This window comes from Lampetra planeri, chromosome 14 (genome assembly GCF_965212315.1).
Source record: "Lampetra planeri chromosome 14, kcLamPlan1.2.h2, whole genome shotgun sequence".
NCBI classification, from domain to species: domain Eukaryota; kingdom Metazoa; phylum Chordata; class Hyperoartia; order Petromyzontiformes; family Petromyzontidae; genus Lampetra; species Lampetra planeri.
Window position 1 is genome coordinate 9,401,338 of NC_136120.1, and position 12,155 is coordinate 9,413,492.

Consider the following 12,155-nt stretch of genomic DNA (forward strand, 5'->3'; position numbering starts at 1 on the left):
GGCGTGGCGACAGTGTCCTGTCGTGAGTCAACCGGTCGCATGCGCGTTTCGTGGTCTATGCCCAAGAGGAGACGTTGGTAACGCGTCTGTGGGCGTCAGCGCTTTGCTTCTTTCAGTCCCCAGGTCTCCATGGGGGGAGGGGGGAGACCAGATAAATCAACACATGTGAAATTAATTTTGTTATATTTATGTTGTGAAACAAATATGAATTCGATGCCATGTGGGCATTCTCGCCCCCGCCACTGCCAGCGAGACGTGGTGGAGATGTGTTTGGTGCAGTTAGCTTGGCAAGGTGGAATTTAAATCTGGTGAGAGACAATTGCGACAATTGTGGCGGATACTTGGCAGAAATACAGAGAAAATCATTTATATACAGGTGAATGAACAGCATGTTAAATAAACGTGCATGCTACATTTCAATATTTAAAACCATGTACATTATAATGGGAAATCGCATGAATAGGATTAATTAACACTCCAATTATACAATGCATTAACACAAAAATTATAGATTACTACGCATAATACGTGCTCTTGTAAATGAATTAGCAAAATAAATACGACACATGCATAAATCTATATAAAGTAATAGCAAAACATATAAAAATACCTTTGAATTAAAGTGAAGTGGATCTAAATCAAATGTTTACGCTAATTATAATGTCTGGGGATTACTGCAGGTAAGATCTTGTGGTCGAGCAGGAAATTATTGCAAGTTAGTTTTTAAACAAGCAAAAAATGAATGTTTGCATGTACCTCGTATGTAACATCATGAGTTGTAAGTTTATCCTGGCCTTTGGTGTGTTTAATGAAGTCACGTGGGCTTTTGATGCATTGCCAATGGCGGCATCTTAGCGACAAAACTTTACAAGAAGCAAACGCATGGCATAATATTTGTACGGAATTTTTAATTAAATATTGACTTCATCAACCTATTTTTATTTTTGATACTGCATTGAAAGTTGTTCATAAGCTTAAATAACAAACAAACAACTCAACATATTTGTCAATAACACTGCCCTCAAGGGGAATAATATATTAAAAAGACGTTTCAGGGAATGGCTCTTCTTCATAGCAGAGAGTTGGAGGCCACGGAGGTTGAGCGAATAATAGTTGGAGACTGCAGTACATACCATGGGGATCTGTTAGAAATATTATTTTAGGAATGTTATTAGATGAACATAACACAATTGTCATAAACACCTGCCCATCACTCGGCCTTCATCAGATCTGGACTAGTGGGTTTAGGTTGCAGAGTGATGATTACACGATGATGATGATGATGGTATGTGGCTTTTGTGGAAACTCAATGGAGGACTTGTGGACTGTGACTGGTCACGTGCACGGTTTTGGAAACAAAACTTCAAGTCATCCATCCGTCCGCAACCACGCGTGAAAGGTCATGTGACCATTCTCACCTTTCACATGATTCATTTTGAGAGAGAAAAAATGCCGATTTTTCTGTTGTTTTAATGCAACAGTTCCTATGATTGCTTTTTCATTGCTTTCATGGCTTTATTTTGGTGATTTCGAAAAGTGTATTGGTTTAGCCATGTTTGTTTGTTGTAGTACAGAGTTAGACTGATGGCCTTAATCTAAGCTGTCTTGTGGTTGTTGTTGTTGTTGTTTGACTTGCATCCCACTGGGATTTTTGCACACAGCGTTGGTGTGCGGTGTTTTTTCTGCAATATTTTGCTGCCTTTTCTTGGATTTTCTGTTTGCACTTAGTCACATATTCACTTTAAGATGTTTTTTGTTCATGTTTTTGTTTTTTGTTTGTTGCGGTTGCACCCGATTCAAGAGCTGAATGGCTCACAGGACTATACCTAATAAATGAACTTGAACTTGAACATAAAACGTAATATACGTGCCTACTTGTTTATGTAAATGTAAAAGAAAAAATTCAAGACTTTGGATTTTGCTGCAATTGATGTATATTGGAGATGAGATGATTTGGATCAGCACATTTCACAGCTGTAGTTTGACCTTTGTAAGCCACAGCAGGGGGCTTTGTTGGGTGGGAGCTTGGGTCTTGAGTGGAGGGTGGCTGCACGGAAACATTGCAGGCAGGACTGTTGTACGAAGGTAGCGTGAGGAATTACACTGCACGAAGTAACCTCATAGCCAAACAATCTTACTTTCCCACTCGGTCATACAATTATCTCTCACATAACCAAAATTTGTATTAAAATCGGATATTTAAAGATACAGCATCTGGTTCAGCCATAGTGTAACAGATGGAATTGAATGGCAGATATATTACTTCACATTCTAATGATGTGGTTGAAGGGAGTTTGCAATATGGACATTTTCTGTTTGTATTTCTCACTCCACCTTCAGGTCTTTCGCTGGGAAGTTGGAACCCCAGTTGAGGGTCATGAGATGCTGGAAATTCAAGTCTTCAACTTCAGCAAAGTGTTCACAAACAAGTGAGTAAACGTTTATGTTTTACATACAAAACAACAAATCAGAATTCTAGACTCTCAGGACAAGTACTGCTGGTGAGCTCCTGTTCAAGAGCGAGTATCACCGCATGAGCAGGTGTTGCGGTCAGCTCCGTGCCTGGCTACTTTTGTCTCTCCGGCACGAATAATTGAGGCTGACATGACAAAGTGGAGTTCTAGTCCAAGGTCACAAACCAATTGTCAGTGACGTGCGTGGCCAGGAATCTGGTCAGAGACTGAGCTCAGAGTGCTCACTGCCGGAATAACCAACTCAAAAGTGTCTACATAATCTTCAGGTACGACATCCTATTGCCGTCAATGTCAATACATTGTAAAACAAAACATGAATACTATAAGATGACTAAAACAAGAAGGAGCTTCACCATGTAGGCATCACTGGCAAAAAGAGTATAATTAACTGTTACGTTAAATTGAGCTTTGGCACATCGTGTAACAAACTTCACCATGAACCCAGTCACCTGGGTTCAGTTTCTCGGCCATGGCTAACATCAGCGGTGAGTGATACCAGACCCGGTCCTGGGCACCCACCACCTGCACCAGCCTGCACCGACCAGCATGGTAAAGTGTGGTCAAACAAACCTCCACAACGGACACGGCATGGAGACATCTTTTACCAGTCGTTGATTGACGATGTGCTGAACTTAACTTGACATTTTATTGGGTCGAACATTGTGAATGTTGGACTCGAACTAAGGTTCTAAGCAGAGGAATATCGGTATTTTAACTATGGTGCTATGGAAATATGTTAAAAATAGCATAGATGAGAAAGTGCTCATGACGCTATCTAAATAAATAATGCATTGCGCAAAGGAATGGATCAAATAAAACTAGCTACGACAGGTTACACGATAGGCAATCAAGTGGAAAAAATATTCCAGGACATTTCAGTTTGAAAGATCGAGGGGAAAAAATATGAAAGGCAGACAGAAACGATGTGGATGGACAATGATAAAAGGAATAACCAATTCTGGAAAACTCACATAAATATATCAAAATCGTGAAAGTAAATGTTTGGGATAAATGGCAGGAGATCGTCGTCAATCTTCAAATCAAGGAAAACAAATAACAATGATGATGAAGTCAAAACTTAATTTGTTTAAAAATAAAATCCACACTCATTTCCGCAGACCGACCCATGTCCACGGTAAGCCACGGCACTTTCAATGAGATCGTTTCCATGGCATGGCCCCGCTCTCAGTGCTCATGAGATAGGGGTGCCTCTTGGACAAATCTCCATAAAACACGCAAGCACGAGGGTGAAGGGGATGTGGGGCACGCGTTGGCATCATCGTTCACGGCCACGTTGAGCGTCGCGCACGGGAGCATAACATCATCACGAGAGCGGCATCGTCGTTTATTATTCCGCTGGCCCAGCCCCACCGTCTGTGCCCATCAACGCACCCCGCACCTCGCCGACGCCGGGACCGCGATACCACAGGCTCTCCCACAAAGATGTTGCTCTCGCGCGTGTACAGATGGCTCGATCACCCCCGAAAAGCTATGATGTTCATGGCAGAACCGATTTGTCTTTTGTGATGTTGACATTTCGCAATGTTCCCATAATGTTGCCGTGTCAATACTAAAATGGGAGCTTAATGGACTCGCACACGCTTCATTGGCCGTTTTTCCCTGATCTGAAAATAAGTGGATCTACTTCAATAACCTGCAACTATATTAAGCAAGCTTTGGGTTGTTTGTTTTTATTGTATCAGAGACAAATATAGGCATGTACAGTGTTAAATGATCACTTCTTAGCCAATACTCATATTTTATATATATCACAGAAAGATGAATTTTACCACGTAGTAGGCTTTCACGGTAAATGTTGTGGTTCGTAATTTATTTTTAGGGTCAGATCGCACAAATGAAACGCCAATGTGTGTCGCTCACCCTTCTCCACCCGACACCACCAAATAGAGTTGTAACGTTAATACATGCGCAAACGTGTTGCTTCAGCACACCGGTATGTTGAACATCCATAATATTTCATACTTAGGAGTTCAACTCTGGCAAACGCCTGATGATGCTGGTTGTAACTACCAGAGATCTGTCCTACCAAATTGTTCAGGTATGTGTGAATCAGCTCTCTAAGAGGAGGAGGGTTTATGATGCACATTGGCAACTGTTTTCACTCAATATCTGCCAAAAACTAATTTCAATCATGTACAACGGAAATGCACTTTCATCAACGGGTGAGATAACCATACAAATGTTGACTGGTATTTATCACCCTGTGATAGTAACTGCAAAGCAATAGCAGGAGTGAAGGGGGTTAGTACATTAGTTGTGCAGCTGGTAAGCAGTTTTGTAGTTGTGAGATGTTAACTACCTCACCTGGTATACAGGAGGTCGTGGCTTCGATCCCGACCCTGATGCATATAATTTTTGGAGTTTGCATGTTCTCCCCGTGGTCGTGTGGATTTTTTTTCCGAATCCTACGGGTTTTCCCTCAACATTTAAAAACATGTGTTTATAAATATTATAAATTTCCACGTTATCAGCCACTTTGTTGAGCTACAATTTGTGGCCAGGTCGCTTATGAAAAAGAGCGACATAGTTCAGTGAGTCTTACCTGGTAAAATAAAAAATAGTTTGTTTTAATTTAATGACCTAATGGGTGAATATATACTAATATTATTTATTGAAGGTTATTGTCGTGCCTTAATAATGTACGATTTCAGAGCCCTAAGAATGTCCGTCCTGCTTGGAGAAGAGCAGAGCTGCGACTCACAATGCCACTTGTGATCGGGTTTAATTTCCGCTCAGGGCCGTTGAAGCTTCTCCGTTTAACCGCCGTCGTACCCACCACCAAGGTGACAGCGCAGTGAAACGGCCATGATGCGGTTCACGCTCGTTAGCGGATCGATAGCGTCGGTGTGAAGTGTAAGAAACGCACTTGTTTACTGCCTGTCTGAACACAGTGAATGATTGCCCATTGTCCCTTGACGGACAATGACCCTCTCATCGGTCGTGGAGGTGGCATTTTTTCAGTGGCGGCCGCTGATGGGATGTGTTTTGGGGTTCTCGCAATCGGAAGCACAGACAGCATTAATTGAGCAGTGGCAGGAGGGCTTTTTTCGTAATGGGCAAGCTTTTCATCCTTTCATTACCCTCTTCATCAATTACACACTTTAGGTATATTATTGGAATCGTCGCAAATGCAGTCATAAAAATCATCACAACCATTAATAATTGGCATCTGTGTCAATATCATTGTGTAGACGAAGTCGGGTAAACGTGAGTAGGATTGCCAGAGGTATGGCTGTTTTCACAAACTTACAGATATTACACCAACAGCAGTCCACTCGTAGCGAGATCTCCCATTCCTTACTATACTCTCCTTAGCCCCTCCTTCTAGAACCTTCTCGACTCTAACTCGACACCTGCCTAAATCCTAAACTGTCGCCTAAATCCCCTTTGAAGTGGACGTCTGTGAAACTACTGGACATATGTGAAAAATAGTTTTATAGCTCATTGGATTCCTTCAGTATAAATACATATTATGATTCTCATTGAATCTCCAAGCCAATCCAGTGCTCGCTGGTCAGACAAACCATCGCTCATTAATTAGTCTTTCCGCCTAACCAAATAACCAATGGGTAATGACCAATTCATGTAATAATGGATTGTCTTCGACATCCATGACAAATGTAAACGTCATCATCAGCAATGTTATTGTAATAATCATGTCGTTACCATCTTCATTGACTGATCATTACAAATACCTTGGGTTTATAATTGATGCTACCTTATCATTTCAAATACATATTGATCAGGTTTGGTAATAAAAAAGAGTGAAATGTAAAGTTTGCTTTTAATTCGTAGGCAGATTATTGAAGCTATATACTTTCTGCTATTTGGCGACTCTTATGTAGCATATCAGGTTGCTTCTTCGGTAAACTTGAACTTAACTCGGTGTACCGTGCTTCATTATGATTTGCAGTGAATGTTCCATGCAGGACGCATCACTGTGACCTCCTCTACGCCATGACTGGGCAAATGTCCTTGGGCGCGAGAAGGCATTTTCACCGCAGGGCTATTTCATTTAAACGGCTATTGTCTGTAGATCTGCTCTCTATTTGTCTGACCTATTGTTGGTATTACCATTGGACGGACATCTGCAATGCACGTATGGTTGTCTCTTAATAGTTCCCAGATTTCGCACACAATTTGGATCAACAGCATTGAATGTCGCTGCTGCCCCAAAGTGTTTGGAATCACCACTGAGTTTCGTCTCTTGGCATCTCATTTTGCCATCTCTGTCGTCATTTAAACTGACTTTTTTAATTAAAACAACTAAAAGCTTAATTTGTTCATGTAATTGTTACAGCGTGATTGCTCTTATCAAGTGTGTTTGCTTGTTACTTTTTTAATCTGTAATTGTGGAATTCTTCGATGTTGTCTGCCGGCCGAGTCACCCTTAAAAAAGAGCTCATTAGCTCATTCATTGGGCTTTACTCAGTGGGAAATATACCTCTGATTCTGATCTTCATAATCTTCAATTGGACCATCTTGAGGGGTAGTTGGTGGCCGGAGGCCGGGACTCGGGTGGTGTTCGAGCACAGAACCCCCATCAGAGGGGGCATGAGGCTTCGTGTGACCAATGAGCTCGCACCCTGCGTGTGGTCATACATCCTCTATGGGGCCCTCGCAAGACATTGCCAATGCGCATATGTATTGGTTGTGTATATACATGACTGTACCTATATATATATCCGTCGTGTACGTGCACGAGTGTGTACATGCACGTGTAACGCACTGCGTTGCGAACACATCGACCCGGGTTCGATTCCCGCTCACGGCCAACATCAGTGACGACTATTTTAACCGGTCCTGGGCCTCCCCTAGGTCGACTCAGCCTCAAATGGGCACCTGGTGTGGTGTGTAAACATCGCCGATAGGGAGATAAAGGTGGCCGGGCATGGCTTTTTCTACCCACCCACTCGTGTTGACGTACCGGCCTTCATAGGTGCACGCTAACGGCAGTTGCCCCAACAGCCTGTTAAGGCTACATAGGGGACCTTTGTAGCTGTGTGCACCACAGTGGGAGAGGCAGTGGGGTTCTCTGATTCGGTTATGCTCTGCTGGAGCGATCACGGTGGGCCTTGTTTCATCCACGTAGATGTTGGGGCACGCAGTTTCCAGATCTTTTTTCCACATTTTCCTGCAAATGCAAATTCCTCTCAACTTACTTGAGCTTACATTGATAAGCGTGGATAATATGAATTTTGTCTGTAGAATGCTTGCGGTTAACTGGAGGTGATGATGGATAAGAGCCCCATTGTAGTGAACTGTTTGCTTTTTGACAGCACAATCTATCGTGAACATGCAAAAAGGCAGGCAGCGGCTTTTGAATCTCACTTTTTTAATTTGAGTTCTTGACAATTTGCAAAGCAATGCAATCACCAGGTCCATTTTTTATTGCAGAAGTCTGCTTGCACGGTCCTGTGCACACATTTTCTCACAAAGCGTTTATAATTGACAAAATATAACTATATCGTTACACTCATAAATTCATTACGCTAAACCAAAGATGCCTTTGAGCTGAATGGTAATAATTGCCAAAAAGAGTTTCACATCACAGCACCTCTCCCTGATTTAATTGAACTGATGTTTTTGCTATTTGCTGCACTTCAACGCTTGACATAACTAATTAAGTGCATTAATGGCGGGGACCGTTTTCAAAGATCACTTATATTTCCCGCAATATTTTAGACGGGAGGAATTAAGATGCCCACGTGTAGATCTGCCTCTCCCTCTCTCGGGCCCTTCTCCTCTCCTTCGTTGCACATTGGTAATGTGATTGAACCCATTATAATTGCATGCCCAATTCGTCCTAGACTACCGGTACAACATCACACAATTACGCAAGTGTTATGTTTGGGATGCATGTGAACGATGTAACCGTGCATCCCATACTGGTGTCATCTATTAACTGTTCTTCCCAGCAAACTAAAATCGTATGCATCTACCTTATGTGCGTACAATCAGTGATACAGCCGTAATCGTTTCTCAGCCATTTGATTATTCACTGCTGGATGCAGACATGCCGATGCCGTGTCGGTCATGGAGATTGTTTGACCATACTTCACCCCGCTGGTCAGTGGGGGGGGGGGGGGGGTTGGTGAAGCAGGTAAGCTGGGGCAGGACTGGTTCAGGTATCACTCACCGCTGATGTTAGCCATGGGTAAGAATCAAACGCATGTCACCGAATCCTTGTAGTGCAGTGCGCTAACCACTGTGCCACCCCTCCACGGTGTATACATCCACTGTACAATGGTATACAAATAGCCTTTGTGCTAATAATGGCAACGAGCATTGTGAACAATTTGATGCACAAATGGCTATTGCGGTAGGGAAATTCCCCCCCCCCCCCCGAAAAAAATAAGGTTAATAAAATTACATATTTAAACACAAATATTGGCAGAATGATCATTTATGTGTGAGAATGAAATCCAAAAAGGTGTTACAGTATTTATGGAAAGGCTTTTTTTTTGTCTACAACCATGCTGTGCTCTAACCCAAAACCAATTTTTCTTCTTGCTCTGTTTATACCGTACCCGGCGCTGGAGAGGCGTAATGATCAGCCTGGCGGATAAGTCAAAGAGATTTTGATTTGTACAGCTTCCATTTTATCTCAGCCATCAGCACATGCAGAGACTGTATAATCAGATTTTTTTTTATTCTCCCAAGGCTCTATTATTTAAATTGAAGTTATATTTAATACTCGTCTATTTTACATATTTGTGATTTTTTTTTAATCAGCACTTTATTGCACCTTACATGCTAAGTCAGGAATAAGGACCTTATAAGCTGCTCAACTCGATAACATTACTTTGCCTTTATCCTTTCTTCTTTACATTTGCAACAGTTACCGTTCGACATGCGCGCTATGGATGGAATAGGATAGGATGGACGACAGTGATGACGGATCATTTTTGGAAATCCGTCACCCTTCAAATAAGTGCCCGAATCCACGTGACAGTCCACTCGTCACAAAGCAGCAATAATAGCAATGTGTCCATCAGTGCGGGTGTTTTCGTCAGTAAACACCGAATCGGTTCAATTAACCCCGGGACAACAATGCACGCGGACGGTGACACTAAACAACAAACGCCGTGTCTCAGAAGAGAGAGGAATAACAATGGGAATTAAGCACACCACTAATGTAATGTCAATATTAATAATAATAATAACCACCAGCGTGGTTGCATCTGCGCCTAACAGCACATCACCGCAACATAAAGGGCACGGTGAGGTCGCAGCTGCCACTGGATCGGCTCCAACCTGACGCAGCGGCTGCGCGCGCGTGCGAGCGAGCGACGTGCCGGCACGTGGTTTGGTGGAGCGACCTTTTTTTTGCACGTGACAATTAAGAGACGACGCCTTCTGCTTGGCATTCTCTCATTGCTATGAGGCGCCCGGAAAAATAATAATTCGGTGAATAAATACACACGCGAGGCCTTTTTTTATCTCGATTTTTATTTTTGCAGTTGTTGTCATGGGAAATGGCTGGCTCCGTCCAACTTACCGTTTCCCTAACCGCAGAAGCAAATAAAAGATGCAGGGAAACGATGTTAAGGGCAATTCTGAAGAGACAAGTAAAATTAATTGTAATTGATGTGCTTACAAACAGCATCGTGAGGTACATTACAATCCAGTTGAGAATTGAAAGGGATTGACTTAAATGCAATTATCGACCCAACCAAAGGCATAATAAGCATGCTGACCTGTCGCCATCTCCTGGCGTCTAAGTGATCCTGCAGATTTTCATAACCCCCATTTAACCTAATAGAGTGGAAAGTCCAGTCACTGGTCATCTTCCTCAACAGCCTTGACCCAGTTGAGAAAATTCCCTAAGTGGAGGGCTCGATTTCATGAATGAACCAGGGAGACCCTTGCTCGATGTGTTATTCAAGTCCAGTGGCGGCTCCTGCAAAATGTCTCAGGGGGGGGCAAATGTCTGGATGATTGATAAGGATAAGGTCCACCCATGCAATGGATAAATTAACAGCTTAAGCATGTAAAGGCAACTTCACTTCTTTAATATTAATGAAAAATAAAGTGACTCTTATAATACATCTTGTTTGTTTCTATACTCACTATTAATACAATCCACTCAAGTTTCTTTTATTAAAGATTCTACGAGATGGCGACAAATACAATTGTTGACTGAAACGTGCTTACGTATGATGACGTAAGCACGTTAGTGCGAGCCCTCCCGGAAGCCATAGAGAATCCCACATTGGGACATTTGGTTAGTTCTATAGTAAGGAGTATGCGTGGGAGGAAATTAGTGCCAAGATAATACCCATTTATACGACTGTATAATCATTAAAAGTCCATACAGATCGGTATAAGAGGACGTTAACTGTGCTGCCATCCCCTGGCTACCTCACGGCCAAAAGAGATGGAACAAATATCAGATGGTGAACCAACTCTTGCCTCCCAAGTGCTGGATTACAGATGTGCCCCGCTTAACGTGGCCCAGCAATTGCCTCCCCCGTTCGTGTGTTCATTTTATGTAAGCCCAGGGGTAGGGAGTTGAGATTGTAATGGCTTGAGATGATGTTAGCGTGCTCAATAATTATTGATGACATTTTATGGAGCCTGAAATTATATTAATGGTTTATACGCTTTCCTTGGAACCATTCTACACGGCTGTCTTGTTTTGTGTTACCATTTCACGGCAAAGAAAACTTCCACAAATTGCACATCCAAATGGAGAACATTCTTAGTAAGCACAGAATATAAAAAAAATAACTTACTTTCTGTACTGCCTATAGAAGCATTGTGTTTAATCAATAGGTTGGTATTTGTGTGTTAAATGTATGACATTACACCTGGTGCATTCATAATTCATGTACTAATTATATACTAGGAAAAATATATTGATGCGACGATAAGTGACTGAATGAAGATATATAGTAATAAGTGTAGGTCTGCTCATATTGTTTAACATAACCTTCTTTTTAAAAAATTACCGCAGCTTTTAATTTCTACAATTAATACCAATTAAATTAATTGGAGAAGCCTTAATTATGAGATCAAGAAAGCACGGTGGCCACGGTGGCGAGATGTTCACTACCTTGCCTGGTATACAGGAGGTCGTTGGTTTGATTCCGACCCTGACGCTTGTATATTTGGAATTTGCATGTTCTCCCCCATGGATGCGTGGATTTTTCTTCGAGTCCTCCAGTTTTTCCCTCCACATTTAGAAGCATGCATTTAGAGTATTTGGCTGCAATACATTTCTACGTGATAAGCCACTTTGTTGAGATATCATTTGTTGCCAGATCGCTTCTGAAAAAGAGCTATAAAGCTCAATGGGCCTTACCTGGAAAAAAAAAGTTTAGTTTTAGCTTATGGCTTAGTTGTAGGACGACTGCTCTATAAGCTTCAGGAAGAAAAACACGATTATTAGATTCAACATATTAATCAATAATACTGCTAAAAAAGGAAAAATGTGAACGGTATGTGATGTTTCTTGTGATGGTTCTTCTTCATAGCACATAGACAATCACCAAGACATGTGTTTGATATTGTTCGATTGTACTTCGTTAAAAGTGGCTGGGCAACTGCGAGGCCTAATACTCATGTCGGCAGTGAGGCAGCATAACAGAGGTCCCGAGTTTGAATCTGAAGCAGTCACCTAAAATAGGTTGCCCATAAGCGTCGATTTTCCGTGAA

General features: G+C 42.0%; 1 protein-coding gene across 1 annotated transcript in view; it reads left to right on the forward strand.

Moving 5' to 3' along the window:
* Window positions 1-12,155, forward strand: part of OTOF (otoferlin) — a 126,846-nt gene that overhangs the window by 10,859 nt on the left and 103,832 nt on the right. The window contains exon 3 of the mRNA XM_078600533.1: window positions 2,341-2,429. Within this exon, the coding sequence (XP_078456659.1) occupies window positions 2,341-2,429 (89 nt within the window). The remainder of the gene's footprint in view (window positions 1-2,340; window positions 2,430-12,155) is intronic.